The sequence below is a fragment of the Ciona robusta genome, unplaced genomic scaffold, assembly GCF_009617815.1.
Source record: "Ciona robusta unplaced genomic scaffold, ASM961781v2 AP042737.1".
Taxonomy (NCBI): domain Eukaryota; kingdom Metazoa; phylum Chordata; class Ascidiacea; order Phlebobranchia; family Cionidae; genus Ciona; species Ciona robusta.
In genome coordinates, this window is record NW_028323116.1 from 71,765 (window position 1) to 91,854 (window position 20,090).

Sequence of the window (20,090 nt, forward strand, 5' to 3'; positions counted from 1 at the left end):
CCGGTGTATAAAATTACAACATATTTTTAACAATTGCCTAGAAAATAAAAGATTTATTAGTGACAAGGTTAATAAGATAGGCATCAATCATATTTATCAAACGAGGCAAATGTTCTTCAATTTACAAATTCATTACAGCTTTGCCCTCTTTATTCGTCGAACAAACCAATAACAGCGACCCCGTATTTTAACTGATAGGACTGGCATTGTGGTTCAGTGGTTGGAGCGGTCATCAAAACTCTATGTTGCCACCACTGTGGACGTGTGTGTTCGTTTAGGCAACACACTGTGTAGGTATTGCTTATGAGTTATGAGGTTCAGTCTCGTCATCTTCGTCTTCTTGGTCATTGCCTGCTTGTTCACTAATTTCGCAAAGCCTTGCCACGATGTTCTCGGTCAAGTTTTCTTCAAGCTCTTCCTCCCAGCACTGTATGCCGTCGTCAATAATTGTATTCCTCCTCACCTACTACTTCGTCCAAAGACGCTTCAAATGTCGTAGCCTTCTCATTCACTTCCGTGTGTACCACTCGAAACCCTGCATGTAGGAAACAGTTCTGGACCAAATTTTTGAGCTGTTGTTCATGGCTGTTGAATTTGGATCTAAAAGGTCGTCGTCGATGTAGCGTACGATCATAAAGATTAGCTCTCTTCTCATTCACTTCCGTGTGTACCACTCGAAACCCTGCATGTAGGAAACAGTTCTGGACCAAATTTTTGAGCTGTTGTTCATGGCTGTTGAATTTGGATCTAAAAGGTCGTCGTCGATGTAGCGGACGATCATAAAGATTAGCTCTTTGCGTTAAGAGCGTCTTGGTTTTTTATTACCCCTTGATCCATCGGCTGAATTACTGAAGTCGTGTTAGGGGCAAGAACTGTAGCTTGATATTTGCCAGCTCCAGATGAGGGAGCGCAGAACAGTTATAAGAAGCAATTTTTTTTTATTCTCTTTTACCAAACAAGCGTTCATTTGTAAACAACTCTCCTGTCATCCACGCATTCTTATTTGCACGATATGAAACGGGAAGCTTCTCCGCATCAATACCCTTAAAACAGCGGGATTTTTACTCTTTCCTATGACCAAGAGTTTTCGTTTGTCTGTTCCAGACATGTTGGCACAACACAGAACTGTCACTCTGTCCATGGCTTTTTTTGGAACCTACGAGCTAGTCTTTTGCAAGTGAACCATCTGGTGTTGCTCGGTAATAAAGTCCGGTTTCATCAGCATTGTATATATCATCTAGTTCGTACTTTTCTCTAGCAGCTTTGGTATTTCGGTTTCTATCCATGGTTCGGCCCCTTTTATATCTGCGCTGGCCTTTTTCACCACTAGTTTGTGCAGCAGATCTTTCAGAGACTAAAAAGAAATCGATTGCTTGCTGGTGATCTTCCACGAATGCGGTTAATCAAAAGTTGTTATATTAATGACCGAACCTGACCGATACTAATCCCACGCTTTTGTATTGCCACATGGACCGGCTTGATGATGGTGAGCAGTTTTGGAAAAATTCTTAACATGAAATAGACTTCAAATTTTTCCAGTGACATCAGGTGACTGGATGCCTTGTTTCGCGTAACAAGGTCAATTGTTGTGTCGCTAGAAATCGTCTCCAGCCAATCAAGAACTACCGAAAATTGCTTTGGAAGGCAATAAGGCATCAATCGCCGGTAGTCGAAATCGTCTCCAGCCAATCAAGAACTACCGAAAATTGCTTTGGAAGGCAATAAGGCATCAATCGCCGGTAGTCGCATTACCCAGTTGGACATACCGGTCGCAAAGAAGTAGTAGTGGCATCGGACGAGGCTCCCGGAAGTTGCTTAATCGCTTTGGCGAAGCGTTAATGAAATTAACAGTATTTTCCAAAATTGACAGGGCGTGAGTACCCTGTCTCAAATATTTTAAACTGCCCTGTACACTGCTAAGTTTAATTGGAGCCCAATGCAGTGAACGAACAACATAGCGTGTTAGTAAACCTTGCCTGTACCCCTGACACTATACCAGACGTGATTGCGCTCCGTCGTAACCCTGGCCCCGACAGTCTGACAAACCCAAAGATATTATTACTGCTTTGGTGAGCAGCTGGTGTAGGCTTTCCACAGTTGTTGATGGACATACTGCCAGGTCGTCGTAACCCTGGCCCCGACAGTCTGACAAACCCAAAGATATTATTACTGCTTTGGTGAGCAGCTGGTGTAGGCTTTCCACAGTTGTTGATGGACATACTGCCAGGTCCACTAAATGTTCATTAACAGTAAAGTCACGGTTTACAAACCGTATACAAAGGCTCAGTTGCATTGATACTGATAGGTCGGTGGTTTCGTCAGCGATTATGCTAAAGTATTTTGCCTTTTTGATTGGATTAACTTGCCTTTTTGATTGGATTAACTATTTCATTTAAAACGGAACTTTCCGGTGTGTCCAGTATTTCGTTTGTTATTCCGTGACTTAACCAAGTGAAGCTGAATTGGATTAACTATTTCATTTAAAACGGAACTTTCCGGTGTGTGCAGTATTTCGTTTGTTATTCCGTGACTTAACCAAGTGAAACTGGATTGGATTAACTATTTCATTTAAAACGGAACTTTCCGGTGTGTCCAGTATTTCGTTTGTTATTCCGTGACTAAACCAAGTGAAGCTGGATTGATTCAACCAACGACTAATACTTAAATTATATTTTTTAATGAGTTCCATGACTGCATGCAAGTTTAAACGTTCGTCCGTGTGGCCACGAACGGCAAGACCTTGGCGCGCTAGCAGCAACATTGTGGAAAATATTGCATCTAACGCTTCATTTTTGGGTTTAACACCTCGTGCCAGCTTACGAGTTCCATGTATTGTTACTTTGTGAGTAATTATTTTTTATGTATGGTTATTTTTATGTATGGCTGATAATTTAGACAACCCATTAGTGACCACTGGGTTGGAGCAATTGCCGTTAGGTATCTTGCCCAAGGATACATACGCCCACAATTTGCCGTTATGTATCTTGGCTAAGGATACATACGCCCACAATGGTAGCAGCGATGAGCCTGGGACCCATAAGCGACTCTTAATATTTTTCGAACAATATTCTTTAGCAACTAAATCCGCCACAAGAAAAATATTCTTTAGCAACTAAATCCGCCACAAAAGTTCCTCAAAAACACAGCCAATGTTTTAGAAGTGTTTGAACAGTTAAGGTTACAATCTTGTATAAATTTACTACAAACTATAATTTTATATTTAAGTCTGTGTTTGGTTATAGGTTATAAGGTTAAGTCTGTGTTTGGTTAAATAGGTTATAAGGTTACACAATCTTGCATAAATTTACTACAAACTATAATTTAATATTACTCTTTAGTTAGGTTATGAGAGATTTAGAAATAGATGTGGTGTAGATAGAGAATGTAGTGAGTGTATAAAAAAACAGAAGTAAATAGATGTGATGTTCTGATAGAGGATGTAGTGAGTGAGAAAAAAACAGAAGTAGGAAATTATATTGTTGTAGAATTTTCACCAGGAAAAGGCAACTGTTCTATACACAGGAAAAGTTTTAAAGAAGAAGGATGAATGGGGAAATCTAGAGTGTCGTTTTCAAGAAAGATGCTGAAGAGTTCCAGTGGTTTAGAAGAGTTAATGAACTGAATATTTTTAAAATAAAAGTTGTTTCGGAACCGCTATGCTCATATTCATAACAAACCAGCTGGATTAAACGCAGCCTATATACCAAAAAGTATGAAAATTGTCTCATCGGTCCCGTCCTTCCCTACACTACATACACGACGAACCGAAAGTGTTAAATGTTATTATTGTATTCGGTATCGGAGGGGGTGGGTAGTGACTTGTAAGTAGTGTAAAATGTTATGATTGTACTTGGTTTACGAGGGGGATAGTGTAAAAATGTTATGATTGTACTCACAGAAATAAAAAAGAGTAGAACGCGCAACTGCCCAAAACCGGTAATCTTTTTTCTATTCACGTGACCGCCAACTCCGTCCCCATTTCCTTTCATCTCCATTGTAAAAGATAGGCGCATAGTATTTTTGGAAGGTTTTAACTGTTTATTTTGAAAACTACACCAACTATTCAAGTTTATTATGCCAGTTTAGTTATTTAGTAGGTTAACGCTTACAGTTTACCACTTCTTTTTTTAATTATTTTAATTATTTAAAAAATTAAGTCAAAACTTTAAACAAACGGTTTGTTAAAAAAATATATATATACATTAGAAAATGGTTGTTTTACACTATAACTTTAAATTAGGTCAAAAAAGAAGAAAAACTACATAAAACGTTATCGACTCAATTGACTACAATAGTAAACGGGAACGACTTCGGAAAGAGAGAGAGTATATCACCTCTCTCCTTTGTCGACATTGGAGATGCGCGTTCTTATGGGGACCCAACCTGGTCAAAATACAACACGAAAAAAAGAATTTTATGCGATAAGTTAGATTATTTTTGTATCACAAGTTGTATTATTTTTAGATCTTAATCTCACAAAAAAACAATTTTAGCCTGCAACTTGAATTAATTTTACGTTACGACTTGAATTAATTTTACGTTACAACATGAATTAATTTTACGTTACAACTTGAATTATTTTTACGCTACAACTTGAATTAATTTTACGTTACGACTTGAATTGATTTTACGTTACGACTTGAATTATTTTTACGTTACGACTTGAATTAATTTTACGCTACAACTTGAATTAATTTTACGTTACGCTTGAATTATTTTTACGAAAAATTAATTAAAAACTTTAAACAAACGGTTTGTTAGAAATATATATATACATTTAGAAAATGGTTGTTTTACACTATAACTTTAAATTAGGTCAAAGAAGAAGAAAAACTACATAAAACGTTATCGACTTAATTGACTACAATAGTAAACGGGAACGACCCCCGAAAGAGAGAGAGTATATCACCTCTCTCCTTTGTCGACATTGGAGATGCGCGTTCTTATGAGGGCCCAACCTGGTCAAAATACAACACGAAAAAAAGAATTTTATGCGATAAGTTGTATTATTTTTAGATCTTAACCCTTTATTTGGCAATGTTGCGAATTTGCAACAGTTGTAAATTCGGTCTGTATATTTTTAATTACAGTGAAACTGTCCCCTCTAAATGTTTTGATGTATTTACTATGTCTATGTGATCAAACCAAACTGAACCTAAACAACTAGATTATTTCTATGTTTCCCTAGCAACCCTCTAAATATGGTGGAATTTTTGCATGTAAAATCAGGTTCCCACTTTAACCCTACCGGCGAGCCGGGATCATAGAAACATTAAATATTCAAATCTGCAAGTCATCATTAATTCTGACAAAATTCTTAACTCGAAATTCTTAGCGGTCTGCGACAAGGTGTGGTATGATTTCTAGTTAAGAATTTTCTTGTGTAACAGGGTGTGTCGTGCTAAATGTTAATGTATTGTTATTGGGAAAAGTTAACAGTTTTCACGTGTGACAGGGTGTGTTATTCTAAATGTCGAGAATTTTCTCGTGTGGCAGGGTGTGTCGTGCTAAATGTTAATGTTTTGTTATTGGGAAAAGTTAAAAGTTTTCTCGTGTGACAGGGTGTGTCATTCTAAATGTTGAGAATTTCTTCGTGTGACAGGTTGTGTCGTGCTAAATGTTAATGTTTTGTTTTTAGGAAAAGTTAACAGTTTTCTCGTGTGACAGGGTGTGTTATTCTAAATGTTGAGAATTTTCTCGTGTAGCAGGGTGTGTCGTGCTAAATGTTAAGATTTTATTATTGGGAAAAGTTAAAAGTTTTCTCGTGTGACAGGGTGTGTCATTCTAAATGTTGAAAATTTTCTCGTGTGGCAGGGTGTGTCGTGCTAAATGTTAAGATTTTGTTTTTGGGAAAAGTTAAGAGTTTTCTCCTGTGACAGGGTGTGTCTTGCTAAACGTTAATATTTTGTTTTTGGGAAAAGTTAAGAATTTTCTCCGTATTTCAAAAGTGACAGAATGAGAATGTTTATGCATTACTCTCTATAACTAATTCAGATTTCTACGTTTTTCAGTTAAGAAAAAATTACATAGTAATATTAAAATTGATTTTACTGAAAGAAGGAACTGATTTTACTTTGAAGATAAGAATTCAACCAAATACTCATTTGCTCAAAATGTAAGTTCCGATATTTTTTAGGTTTCCTTTAAAATTAATGTGAAATTTAGTTTCACAATGTCACTTCTTATTTAGGAAAGATGCAGGAGATGCTTCTTCATCTGTTTTAACTGTAAAGGATCATACTTTGGTGAAAAAAACTTCACACAACGACAAATCTGGTCAAATCTTGAAGTTTAAGACTTTCCAGGAAGCTACTGTTGCCATTCAAGATTTTGAAACAGAAACCCTCACCAAGTTTGTTTTCCTGAAAAAAGAAAAAAATGGTAGGCAATGTTTGTAAACTGATAAATTATATATAACATATATTTTATATTTATATATATGTTGTTACGTATACATCTCAAACTTAATGTTCGTATTTTTAGATTTCGATTTCGATTCAAAACAAACATTGTTGTTTATATACCAGACAGCATGGCAAAAAAGACTTTTGCTACGTTATGGCCAAGATATTTGTCTTCTGGATGCAAATTATAAGACATCAAAGTACGCACTGCCATTGTTCTTCTTGTGCATAAAGACCAATGTCAATTATCAAGTTGTTGCATGTTTTGTGACACAAAATGAGCGTCAATCTGACATCACAGAGGCCCTTGAAATGATAAAGATCTGGACACCTGGCTGGAATCCATAATTTTTCATGACAGACAAATGTGAAGCTGAAATAAATGCAGTGGAAGATACTTTCCAAGGTATACTAGTGTAGTACTGAATTTTAAAATTTTTAAACCTTATTTACTTACAGTTAAAATAATATCCTATATACCCAGAACTGGGATACTAGTTTATATTTATAAACCATTGTATGAAATTTATGTCTTGGAAAAAGTTGTTTAATACTTTGACTTAGTTTTCATCCTAGAAAATATCTAATAAACTAATGTTAATCACTGTTGTTTTTTGAACCGAATAAGGTTATAATGCTGAAGAAATTTTACACCAGATTGCAAAGTTCTTCTATGTGACTTTCATCGAGAACAGGCGTGGGAAAGATGAGTCAAAAAAACAGATAATGGTGTTGGAGACAGAAAAAAGGCAGTTTTATCTGGCTTACGTGCAGTAGCGAAAGCAGAAAACGGCGGGCAGCAGAGGCTCTGGGGCAGCGGGTGGCACAGGCCCTGGAGCGACGGGTAGCAGAGGCCCTGGAGCGGCTGGCAGCAGAGGCTCTGGGGCAGCGGGTGGCAGAGGCCCTGGAGCGGCGGGCAGCAGAGGCCCTGGAGCAGAGCCTACGCCTGCTGCTCGTTTTGGAGGTCCTTTATTCCACTGCAGTACAAAAACGAGATATAAGTATTTACATGAATTGAGGTACTTGACCATAAAAAAAAAATTGTTATAAAATATACAACAAATTAAGGTTTAACAATTTCTTTCCATGTCTGCAAAAATAACTTACTATATGTTTGGGAATCCATCTGAAAGAAAAATACACAATTACATTTAGTACAACCATAGGCGGAGAACTTTTAAAATGCCAGGGTATGCCAAATATTTGCGTCATAGTACCAATAATATTTTAGCCACCAACAACAACAACAAAATGCACTGTTGGCAAACTGTTTGTGTCTTTTAAGCTATATTTCAAGCTATAGAATCGTCCGTGCAGTTTTAAAACAAAAGAAATAAAGTAATTCCCGCCGATCGCTATTAGACAACGAGCTTAAAATACTGAGTCGCCATCCAATATAAATATAACATCACGAAAGTTTTGTGCTGCTGTTGAACATTACATGTCATTTTTTTTATAAATCTTGTGTTTGTGGGGTCTTTGTATAAAACGTTTGTAAATCGCTTTATTAAAAACGTTTGTAAATCGTTTTTATTAAAACGTTTGTAAATCGTTTTCTTAAAAACGTTTGTAAATCGTTTTTAAGTGTTTGGCTGTTTCGTGGATTAACCATTACGTTTGATTTAACTTTCACGAGAGGCGTGAGTTCTGTAATATACGCAAGGACATTTCGTTCTCTTTTATTACGTTGGCAGCTGACTGTAAGTAGAAAATTAAACCCAACGGCATCCGCCATGCAAAAAAGATTTAAATGATAAGACAGTTAATTTTAAATTGTGTTTAATACAGACCATTTGTCACTATTGTATTAATGTATTATGTATATGTTATTTAGTTCTAATACGGTCGTGGTACAACAGAGGGAAATTGTATATAATGGCGCTAGCTATGTATTTCGTTGCAATCTGTTTCAAGTAGAAAACTAACGCATGTGTTTACGTGAATTTGGGTTAAAACAGTCTCCACCGTGAACGTAGATTCGTAGAACATTCAGTTTGTTATCTCCTGGAATGCTGATAATGAACGCGTCAATTGGCATTGTGACGTCAATAATCGACGCATCAAATGCTATTATGACGCAAATAATCAAAGTGTGAATCGCCACTATATCGTAACAAAGGATTATGCGTGGTTGAGGAAAACTTTGGTAAAGATCGACTTTATTACTTCAAGAATGTATTAACAACTGTAGGCTTAACCAGTGGCGTCGATTTTATAAAAACGTAGGGGTTGCGACATTACACTATGTTAGCTGAAAGTAGGTATATGTAGAACAAGTAAAACCACGCATATAACGTGTGCGGCATTCAATAGAAAAGGTATGACATAAGTCTGGCAGTTGATTGCGGGTAAGTGTTTAAAAAACTTACAATATGACATGTAAATATCATCATATAATTGCCAATACGTTGATTATACAAACGCACTGTAACCCATAGAGATACTAATATACCACTAGAGGAGGCATGCCGCCAAAAACGTGTTGTAAATTGAACCGACGCGAATCCGCCATTAGCATGGCAAAATGCTCTTACTGGCTATACGGAAGTTAGGGATAATTTTGAATAATTTTTTTTCAGGTAAATTTCCAAACGGAAATACACTGTTTGACGTTTAGTACATTAGCACGTATCGCATTTAGTCATATTACGCATTTTATTATGCCAGTTGAGTTAGCCGTTCATCATTATAGAGATTGATTTTTTCTGGTAAAGTTGTATAGCTTCAGATATTTTATGTGGCTATAGTGCTGTAGAAAATCTGTGTGGCAGGCTTGAATTCAGTATCTGAACGTTTGTGAAAACCTTTTCTTCAGGTTTATTTTGTTAAATAACTTAAATCAAAACAATGTGTATAACCAAGAAAAACGGAAAAGAAATTTGATAAAAAAAAATTTGGGGGGATTAATGTTAAAGGAAAAGAAACTTAAAAGCACCAAGAAATTAAAAAAAAGGGAACAAACATTTACTGATTATTGAATAAAACTATTTTATTCAATTTTTGTCTTTTAAATTCTCCCCTCACTTTGGTAGTATACATTTTACCTTCATGATGAAGCCGGATTAGAAGGTATGACTTTATAATTGATTTTATCAGTTTAATCTGATGATTGTCTGTAGGCTCTGTATCAAATTGATGGTCACCTAACTGTTGAAACAGATGTCGGTCACAGGATAAATGTTCCAATACATTAATTGAAATAGCAGTGTGTATTCCTTTTCTGTTCGTTGGTCTGTTTGTAACTGCTAGGTAACGGCGAAATACCTTCTCTGTGGTTGCACACACTTTTATTAAATCCAGTGATGGGTAAGTCAGTCCACCATTGTCTTTAATTTTTATCAAAATGTATCGCTGATCATAACTTGGTGGCTGGGTTGTATAGAGACCATTTATGCAATAGTTACATAACAATGTTGCAACTAGCTTTCTAGCAAAAAAGCCAGCAATGTATGTTACCACAGAATTAACCATAGGTGTCAACAATGTTGAAGAGGAAGAAAATACTGGAAAATAGCTGTGGTCATTTATCGTTGGATCTACTAATGGGGCATCAAGGTTGTATTTTCTTGTAGTTTCCATTTCACTTGTCGTTTTTTCTACTGTTGTTGTAATTGCAAGAATATCTGCATTATTTGATGGATCTTGCATACAGTTACCTCTTGTTACAGCAATTTGATCATGCAGGTTTAAAAGCCTTCTATATGCGGATTTAAACTGCCTGCATGTTGGGTTGTTATTCCAGCCATTGCTCCCACGAACAGCTCCAAAAAAAAGCTCAAGAAAATCTTGACTAAATTTGTATGTCAGTAAATAGGTAAGTGCTTTTTCTTTTTCAATTAATAGATGGTACATAGACTGAATACTTTTTATGTTTATTAGGTAGCCAACAATAGGAATTTTTCTTTTACTCATGTAAAGTGGTTGACCATCACAATATAGATTAGTAAGGTATTCTTCTGCTTCTGACAGGAAGTAAAAACATTTCAACTTGTTTGACTGACTTAGTGGAGCTTTGTATCCTTTTCCATACGGGTTTTTTGAGTTAAACATGTCAAACAGGCGATCTATGAGCAAAATAAATTTTGCAGTTTCTTCTGATCCATCAAAATCCTTGTACCCAAGTTCTCGTAAACAAGTAAGAGCATTTGCTGTAGAGGCACTAAATGTTTGAACTGCCAGATTTACCTTCATTTTCTGTGTTGCGTATTCAATATGGTTTCTTTTCAATTTATTTGCCAACCTTAGACCTTCTGTGCTTTGTAAGGAGTGTAACTTTTCTATGTATTCCCATTTGATGTAGGAATTGGTCATTTTGTTATATATAACTTTTTTTTGTGCCAACAAATTTCGCAGTAACTTAAACAAGTGACAGTTATCCAGCATAACATGAATTTTTGTGTTTTGATTTTCAGGATGTGGAAAGGAACACTTGTTTACTGGATAGAGAAGCGGGACACCTAAACATTTTAGCATGCTCTGATTAGTCCCACAGCCATCGCATGTAATAGAACAAACATTAATATCATGGTGGTGGAGATATGACAAAATCTTGCTGAGCATATCTGCAAGCAATTGACCCGATAAGCCATCTGTAAGGAAATAGGCTATTGGTATTTTCCAGTTAGCGTTCAAAGGTACCAACATGAATACAAGGGCATTTTTTGCTACTGGTAAAGCATCATCATCTAAATTGTTTCCCAAGTTCACGAACCCAGTATAATGGTCACCATCCCATTCAACCTGTTTTTTAATTGACATTTCATCTAATATAAGTGAGTAATATAATTTGTAATCCAGTTTTGATTCCTTTTGTTTAATTGATTGTACTGCTTCTTGAGTTATTCCAGGATTCCCTTGCACTACACTCAGCCACTTAGTCAATGTTCGTTGATGAGGCAAAGTCAAAAACCTCCGCATGTAATTGTATGCCTTTGGTGAGTATGTGTGGAGTGTCATAGCAAATTTTTTTACTGTTTCTGGATAGACTAACTTTTTATGTTTTTTTTGGACAGGTGTACTTTGAACAAATCTAATTCTGTATCTCCAAAGCATGCATCTAAAATTGAAAGTCCTTGGTCATTAAGTTGTGTTTTTTCTTTTGCCAGCTTGAGCAGTAGGGTCATTTTTCTTATTTTAAATTTAGATCTGTTTGCTTGAATTTTCAAAATTTTGTTCTGTCTGTTTTTTATAACCAGTCGTTCTTTAATTTTGCTATTTTTTTTTCTTGGGCTTAAAGTGTAATTATGGTCTAGAAGAAAATTACTGCAATTCGGTGTCATCATCACTCGCTGAGAACTTACTGAATGTCTGTTACGAATCATAGGTTCTTTTCTTTTTTTCACTGCCTGATAAATTAAATGTACGTGTGAACTAACTCTGACAAAAACTGGAATCATTATGATTAGATTTTAAAATGAAATACTTTTACCGTTTGCAGTCTTTCAGGAAAATTAAATATGGATGGAACTGCTTCATCTTTAAGTCTTTTTCTAATTGAAAATCCACTCCGATAGTCTTCTTTTTTAAAATGATTCGAACAAATATATGAAAATTTGCTTGGTTTAAATCCTTCTCTTTTTATTGCCATCACCCATTTCTTAACAAGCTCCGGTTTTGCATGTGGAAATCTTAAAAAATATAATTTTTTCTGTACATTCTAAAAACTAATCTTTCTTTGTTATTTCTTTTTTGTTTGCTATCAACACTTTCGCTTAATACAACTTGCTTTTTATTCATATCATAATATGTGGTCTAGAGAACTCACACTAATTCTGACACTAGTGTTTACTACACTTCTTTACTTGAATTTAAAAAATAATTTGTAAAAATTGTACTAATAATGTTGTGGGGGTGTAATACTATGTGAATATCGCTGTTTTCCCCCAACATACATTCTATCCGACTCCACAAATCATGATTGTAAGACATTGTATTGCATTGTAAGCTAGCTCAGTTTATTGTACGAAGCTTGAGACAAAAGTGAAAACAGCACAGGAACTACTTCGTCCGTACTGTCTCCAAATACAAAAAAAAACAAGGTATATATAACGGAAAACATGTGTCACAAAATAATAAACAGTTTATGGCATGGGTTAATTGCTTCAACTGGCATACACAAAACGGGGTAATTGTTTATGATCACGATTGGAATGAAGGGAAAGTACATTCCATTACAGCCATACATTTATTTTCACTATACAGCATTGTTTAATATTCAATCTTTATTCATTACAGTTAAATTGTTGGCTTAGTAACTGTTACACTATTAGTGTTGACCAAAAATACACACCGTTAAATGCTGCATGCGTGTATTTCTCTATATAATTGTGATGTAACGAAAAAAAAGTTTCAAACAATTTTTAACATTTTACTAACGTATGCTACCACTTATTGAATCAAAGTTTTTACCAAATACAAAAAAAAATAGTTTTTTTTTTTTCATCTGGCAACATAACTTGCATGGCAAATTAGGCTTCAATTTGCAACACAGTTCCGCGGCCCTTTGAATGGCGGTGCCTCCTCTAGTGTTATATATTAGTATCTCTATGCTGTAACCCGTTGCGATAATGGACCACATCACAATACCGCGTATGACGTAACATTATTCAACTGACAGGTGCAGCATTGCGCAATATCTTACGTTAATTCTCTGCGTCACAATATTGGTTATAATGCAACATTTGACTTTAAAACTCGTAATTGCGCAACATAAAACTAAAAGTTGTTCGCATCACAATTGAACACGTAACAATTTTGTGTTGGTTGACGGGCGCAATGAAGTTTAAAAAAATCATTTTAACAAAAGTCGAGAAAACAAAAAAATTAATTAAACATGCGTCAATCATGTTGTACAACACACGATCAAAGCTGCGTTCGCCTATCACCGATCAAAGGAGCATTACCGGCACCGCCACGATCTCCCTTTTAACAGACGAACTTAACAGGATAAGGTTTGCGAGCGAGAATAACGTTTCACATGTAGGCTAATTAATGAATGTGTGAATTGCTATTATGTTGCAATAATCGACGTGTAAATTGTCATTATGTCGTAATGAATCCACGCGTGAATCCTTACTATTTCGTAACAAACATGTTGCTTGGCTGAAGAAAATATCATATATAAATATAAAGCAGTGACCGACCCGATTTAGGTAGTTCATTTTCGCACGTTTAACAGCCAAATTACATTGATTTTACACGCAACTGTTGTTAGGGATTCATGGCATGTGCGCGTCTTAGAAAAAGAACACCTATTCCTTTAGTTTAATTTTCTCCTGGTCCGCGTGTTTTAAGTTTAATTCGAATTGCCTTCGGGAGAAAAGCAGCTTTGGAAGTAGACGTTAGACAAAATTTAAAATGTAGAAATGACAAGTAAACATTACATTCTCACACAATAATATAATTGTTACTGTAACAATTGGCGATTTTGCGATTATCAATGTGACGTAAACACTTGTCTGACGTAACACGCAGCCGTTATAGGTAACCGCGCAGGGTACAAAAACGGCTAGTTTATGCGTTGGGAAAATGAAGGTGTTGCGTAACTACTATAAAGTAATTGTTTGATAAAGTTAAATATATTTATTTAAGAAGAATTTAAGAATAATTTCCTTTAATAATTTGAAAATCCAGGGGTTGCTGCAACCCCTGCAAAATTGTCAGGGTAGGCCTGCATACCCTGCACCATATAAATCGACGCCAGTGGGCTTAACGATACGCCGATACTGATAAACGATCCTGATAACGCAGTATTTAAATATGACGACAGGTTTTAGACCGACCCCTTTTTTGGGTTCTGGCTACATGACAATCTCTTATACATGACGTCGAAACTAGATTAAACTGCGATATAAGTATATGATGTTTTATTGTGACGGCAATTTTGGACGGCGGGATAATTCTATTGAAAATCCGGTGGGTTACTTGAAATGTGATTACTGGACATGTTGAAATATTTATTAAACCAAACATTAAGTCGAATTTATTTTAACCTTGTAAAAATTCTGAAACTACCAAGAACCGAATGTTTTTACGTCACAGACACAAATGCTTTTATCGCACGATAAGTTGCCAGGCAACCGAAACGTACCTTGACTGACGTCTCCGTTAGAACTGCGGTCTGGAACATTTATAAACGCTGGATTTTTATTATTTTAATACTTTAATGGAAATATCAATAATCCTATGGAGTTATTCTAGTATTATCTGCGCGAATATGATCTATAAGTTTGCGTAAGAAAGGCAATAAACATGACGCACGCATTAAAATTCCAGGGCCTGCGAGAGTACCCTGGTATTTGTGAGGGCCTGCGCGCAGGCCTTGCAGGCCCGCATTCAGCGCCTATGAGTACAACAATTGCAATTTAGTTAAACACTGTAGATATAAATTATACTTACTTTTTTCCTTCCGGAATAACTCCTTTACTATAAAAGTTAAGACAGTTTAAATGTTTAAATATTATAAGTTATAACAAAAACATCATTATCACTTACCGTTGCAAAAACTCAAATCGGCTTTTGCCGATATATCTGAAAAAATTAAATTATATATATATATATATAAAACTATTGCCACTAACATACAAACAAAAAAGAATTGTTTAAAACTTATACTTACTTTCTTGTTCTTTTGTGTTCTACAAAAAATAAAAATGATTAACAATAGTCCGCAATTACAAAGTAACACAATTTGGAAACCAAAGACTTACGGTTTGGGATTGCTGGTGTTGGAGTAGGGTTTGTTGGGGTTGTTTGAACTGCTAAAAAATGCTACGTTACTAAATCGAAAATCAAATCTATTTTCCATCTAAAATGCAGTCAATTTCTATATCAAAAAGTTGGAACGAAATCTTAACATTTAACACGACACAACCTATCACACAAGAAAATTCTTAACTTTTCCCAATAATAAAATCTTAACATATAGCATGACACACCCTGCCACACGAGAAAATTCTCAACATTTAGAATAACACACCTTGTCACACGTGAAAACTCTTAAATTTTCCAAAAAAAAAATCTTAACATTTAGCACGACACACCCTGCCACACGAGAAAATTCTCAACATTTAGAATAACACACCCTGTCACACGAGAAAACTGTTAACTTTTCCCAATAACAAAACATTAACATTTAGCACGACACACCCTGCCACACGAGAAAATTCTTAACATTTAGAATAACACACCCTGTCACACGTGAAAACTGTTAACTTTTCCCAATAACAAAACATTAACATTTAGCACGACACACCCTGCCACACGAGAAAATTCTCAACATTTAGAATAACACACCCTGTCACACGAGAAAACTGTTAACTTTTCCTAAAAACAAAACATTAACATTTAGCACGACACAACCTGTCACACGAAGAAATTCTCAACATTTAGAATAACACACCCTGTCACACGAGAAAACTTTTCCCAAAAACAAAACATTAACATTTAGCACGACACACCCTGCCACACGAGAAAATTCTCAACATTTAGAATAACACACCCTGTCACACGTAAAAACTGTTAACTTTTCCCAAAAACAAAACATTAACATTTAGCACGACACACCCTGCCACACGAGAAAATTCTCAACATTTAGAATAACACACCCTGTCACACGAGAAAACTGTTAACTTTTCCCAATAACAAAACATTAACATTTAGCACGACACACCCTGCCACACGAGAAAATTCTCAACATTTAGAATAACACACCCTGTCACACGTGAAAACTGTTAACTTTTCCCAAAAACAAAACATTAACATTTAGCACGACACACCCTGCCACACGAGAAAATTCTCAACATTTAGAATAACACACCCTGTCACACGTGAAAACTGTTAACTTTTCCTAAAAACAAAACATTAACATTTAGCACGACACACCCTGTCACAGGAAGAAATTCTCAACATTTAGAATAACACACCCTGTCACACGAGAAAACTGTTAACTTTTCCCAATAACAAAACATTAACATTTAGCACGACACACCCTGCCACACGAGAAAATTCTCAACATTTAGAATAACACACCCTGTCACACGTGAAAACTGTTAACTTTTCCCAAAAACAAAACATTAACATTTAGCACGACACACCCTGCCACACGAGAAAATTCTCAACATTTAGAATAACACACCCTGTCACACGTGAAAACTGTTAACTTTTCCTAAAAACAAAACATTAACATTTAGCACGACACACCCTGTCACAGGAAGAAATTCTCAACATTTAGAATAACACACCCTGTCACACGAGAAAACTGTTAACTTTTCCCAATAACAAAACATTAACATTTAGCACGACACACCCTGCCACACGAGAAAATTCTTAACATTTAGAATAACACACCCTGTCACACGTGAAAACTGTTAACTTTTCCCAATAACAATACATTAACATTTAGCACGACACACCCTGTTACACAAGAAAATTCTTAACCAGAAATCATACCACACCTTGTCGCAGACCGCTAAGAATTTCGAGTTAAGAATTTTGTCAGAATTAATGATGACTTGCAGATTTGAATATTTAATGTTTCTATGATCCCGGCTCGCCGGTAGGGTTAAAGTGGGAACCGCAAAATCATGGGTTTTGAAATTGACACCATAGGGTTTTAACGTTAGTTTTTTTGCTGTTAAAGTTTATATTATGAACAAATAACACTCCTATATTTGTTTTGTAGTATTATTTTAGGGTTAGGTTGGTTAAATTACGTATACACGAACAGTTAAATAATTTGTTGCAAATCCGCAACATTGTCCAATAAGGGAGATATTTTTAAATGAATTTCAGTAGTGTTTAATGACAGAAGAATAGATGATAGTTGAATTGTTTTAAGTTGCATCCAGCTCAAATTTAATCATGTTACCATTAATAAGGCACATTAAGGTATTAGAATGTCTAATTTAAATAGTGTACAGGATAAATACACAGTAAATGATGCACTTCAGTTGATTTTAAGTGGAGATGTGTCAGATGTCGAAGACATTGGTTCTTCTAGTGAGGATGAGACTGATAATACTGTGCAGGAAAGTTTTCAGGATACAGTTATGAACATCAGTGTACCAGATAAAGTGGAGAGTGAGCATAAGAAAAAACATGTTTATAGGTGGAGAAAAAGAAATATTCCTGTTACCGATAGTAATTTTCAGCTTCAAAAGGACAATATAGATTCGATCCATTCACCGATCACCTATTTCATGCAATTTTTTCCTGAAAGCTTAATACGAACTATAGTAGAACAAACAAATTTATATAGCACACAAAAGATAGGTGTCAGTATCAACATCAATTACAGCGAAATTTGTATGTTCATTGCAATTCAAATCAAAATGAGCATTTTGCATCTGCCTTCATATTTAATGTATTGGTCCAAAGAAATGAGATTCCCACCAATTGCAGATTCTATATCATTGAAGCGATATCAGAAACTACGCCGCTTTTTGCACTTTGTTGATAACTCCACCTTTGATTCTGACAACCCAAACAAACTTTTTAAAATACAACCAGTCTTGGATGCAGTCAGGAACGAATGCATCAAAATTCAACCAGAACAAAGCCACTCAGTTGATGAACAAATAATTCCTGCTAAAACTAAGTACAGCAAAATTCGACAGTATAATCCAAAGAAGCCAGTAAAATGGGGGTTTAAGAATATGGTCAGAGCTGGTTCTTCAGGATTTATGTATGATTTTTACATTTATGGAGGAAAAGATTCTAAACAACTTGCACTAAGTGATGATGCAACTCATCTACAGAAATCAGCACAAACTGTTGTGAAGTTATGTCAACATCTTCCTGTGAAACAAAATCACCAGCTATTTTTTGACAATTGGTTTACCACCCTGGATCTCCTTATATACTTAAAAGAAATAGGAATAAATGCGTGTGGCACTATACGTGGGAATGAAGATCTAAAGAAGAATGGAAGAGGTGCAGTAGACTTTAGATCTGATTTCAACTCCGGCATACTAGTAACGAAATGGTACGACAACAATGCAGTTCACATTGGGTCAAACTTTGTTGGCATAGAACCGATGAGCACCATAGACCGATGGAGTTCAGAAATAAAGGAGAAGGTTCCAATCCAATGTCCACAAATAATTACAATGTACAACAAAGGCATGGGTGGTGTTGACCTTGCAGATATGCTCATATCTCTGTATCGAACAGAAGTAAAAACAAGAAGATGGTACATTAAAATTTTCTGGCACTGCATAGACATAGCAAAAGTTAATGCTTGGTTGTTGTACAGACGACATTGTAATGAAATGTCTATTTCAAAAAAATCACAAAGGACCCTCCTAAACTTTGTTGTTGACATATCCGACAATTTGCTGTACCGAAACAGCTGTTCAACACCAACACGTGGAAGGCCTTCAAACAAACGAAAGCTAGAAAATGATACCCTTCCAGGAAAAAAGCCTTTCACACCGACGCCTAAAGAAATTCTTCGTTTTGACCAAATTTCTCACTGGCCAGAACCTCGATCTCAAAGAGGGAGATGCAGACTATGTAAATCTGGTTATTCCCAAATATACTGTAGTAAATGCCATGTGTGTCTGTGTCTCAAATCAAGTAACAATTGTTTTAAAGAGTTTCATTGCAAAAATTAAGTATATATAGTAGGGTGGGGAAAGATGGGACACCATTAACACAAAATATCCTGACAGTTTTTTTAAACAATACAAAACGGTTTATAATTCTTTGACTGTTCTTTGTTTACTACCAAATGGTACGAGAGGATGGAATGAAAATGTGTCCCATCTTGCCCCACCCTACTATACTAACCAGTATATCTTTTTTTGGATGTTTATAGTTTTTGGTTGCTTATATTTTGTGATTGCTTATATTTTTTGGTTATTATAGTTTGATGTTGTTTATATTTTTGGGTTATTTTTAGCTTGTTATTGCAAATACACTAAATATACATACTAAAAATGGTTTCTGTAAGGTTTTAAATAGTAAATGATTTTAAATTTAAGTAAGCAACAGTTTCAAGGGTAAATTGTAATAAATTAACTTTAAATTTTCCAAGTTTTTATATTCTTATTTTCACCCTTATTTGGCAATGTTGCATTTTTGCAACAAATAGTGACCGCCAAAATAGGGGGGTGAGAAACAAAAAAGTAGAAAATCTTAAACTTCACACATACATATATACCAAAAAACATAACAAATATTTTTTTGTATAACTTAATCATAAAGTGCCAAATAAAGGGTTAATCTCACAAAAAAACAATTTTAGCCTGCAACTTGAATTAATTTTACGTTACGACTTGAATTAAGTTTACGTTACAACTTGAATTAATTTTACGTTACGACTTGAATTATTTTTACGCTACAACTTGAATTATTTTTACGTTACGACTTGAATTAATTTTACGCTACAACTTGAATTAATTTTACGTTACGACTTGAATTATTTTTACGCTACGACTTGAATTAATTTTACGTCACGACTTAAATTAATTTTACGTTACAACTTGAATTAATTTTACGTTACGACTTGAATTATTTTAGCGTCACGACTTGAATTAATTTTACGTTACAACTTGAATTAATTTTACGTTACGACTTGAATTAATTTTATATCCGGTAAAATCGCTCATGCGTTTCGAAACTTCGCACGCAAAGCAAGGTTGTGTTTTAGTGCCGCGGTGCGTCACTGTAGAACGCAACCAATTA

At 35.3% G+C, this 20,090-nt stretch overlaps 1 protein-coding gene and 1 long non-coding RNA gene across 2 annotated transcripts; one reads left to right on the forward strand and one right to left on the reverse strand.

Annotated features, from left to right (window-relative positions):
- The first annotated feature begins 5,991 nt into the window (after nucleotides 1-5,991).
- LOC149724229 (uncharacterized) lies at nucleotides 5,992-12,147 on the forward strand. The gene is made up of 9 exons (XR_016386752.1): nucleotides 5,992-6,115; nucleotides 6,191-6,381; nucleotides 6,528-9,473; nucleotides 9,524-9,710; nucleotides 9,878-9,959; nucleotides 10,089-10,218; nucleotides 10,374-10,539; nucleotides 10,817-11,338; nucleotides 11,417-12,147. It is a non-coding gene; the product is annotated as an uncharacterized LOC149724229 (long non-coding RNA).
- On the reverse strand, nucleotides 6,097-7,641 carry LOC149724230 (uncharacterized). The gene is made up of 4 exons (XM_089893254.1): nucleotides 7,512-7,641; nucleotides 7,173-7,381; nucleotides 6,613-6,777; nucleotides 6,097-6,362 (listed from the first exon to the last, which is right to left on the reverse strand). Exons 1-4 carry the CDS (start codon nucleotides 7,614-7,616, stop codon nucleotides 6,323-6,325), a joined length of 519 nt encoding a protein of 172 aa, XP_089749380.1. The 5' UTR covers nucleotides 7,617-7,641; the 3' UTR covers nucleotides 6,097-6,322.
- Nucleotides 12,148-20,090: the final 7,943 nt, after the last annotated feature.

Coding starts and splice junctions, on each gene's coding strand:
- LOC149724230 (XM_089893254.1), bottom strand. CDS start 7,616: ATGACGCAAATATTTGGCATACCCTGGCATTTTAAAAGTTCTCCGCCT. Junction 7,382..7,511: donor GATGGATTCCCAAACATATA/GTAAGTTATTTT, acceptor TTTGTACTGCAG/TGGAATAAAGGACCTCCAAA. Junction 6,778..7,172: donor TTCTGCTTTCGCTACTGCAC/GTAAGCCAGATA, acceptor CATTTATTTCAG/CTTCACATTTGTCTGTCATG.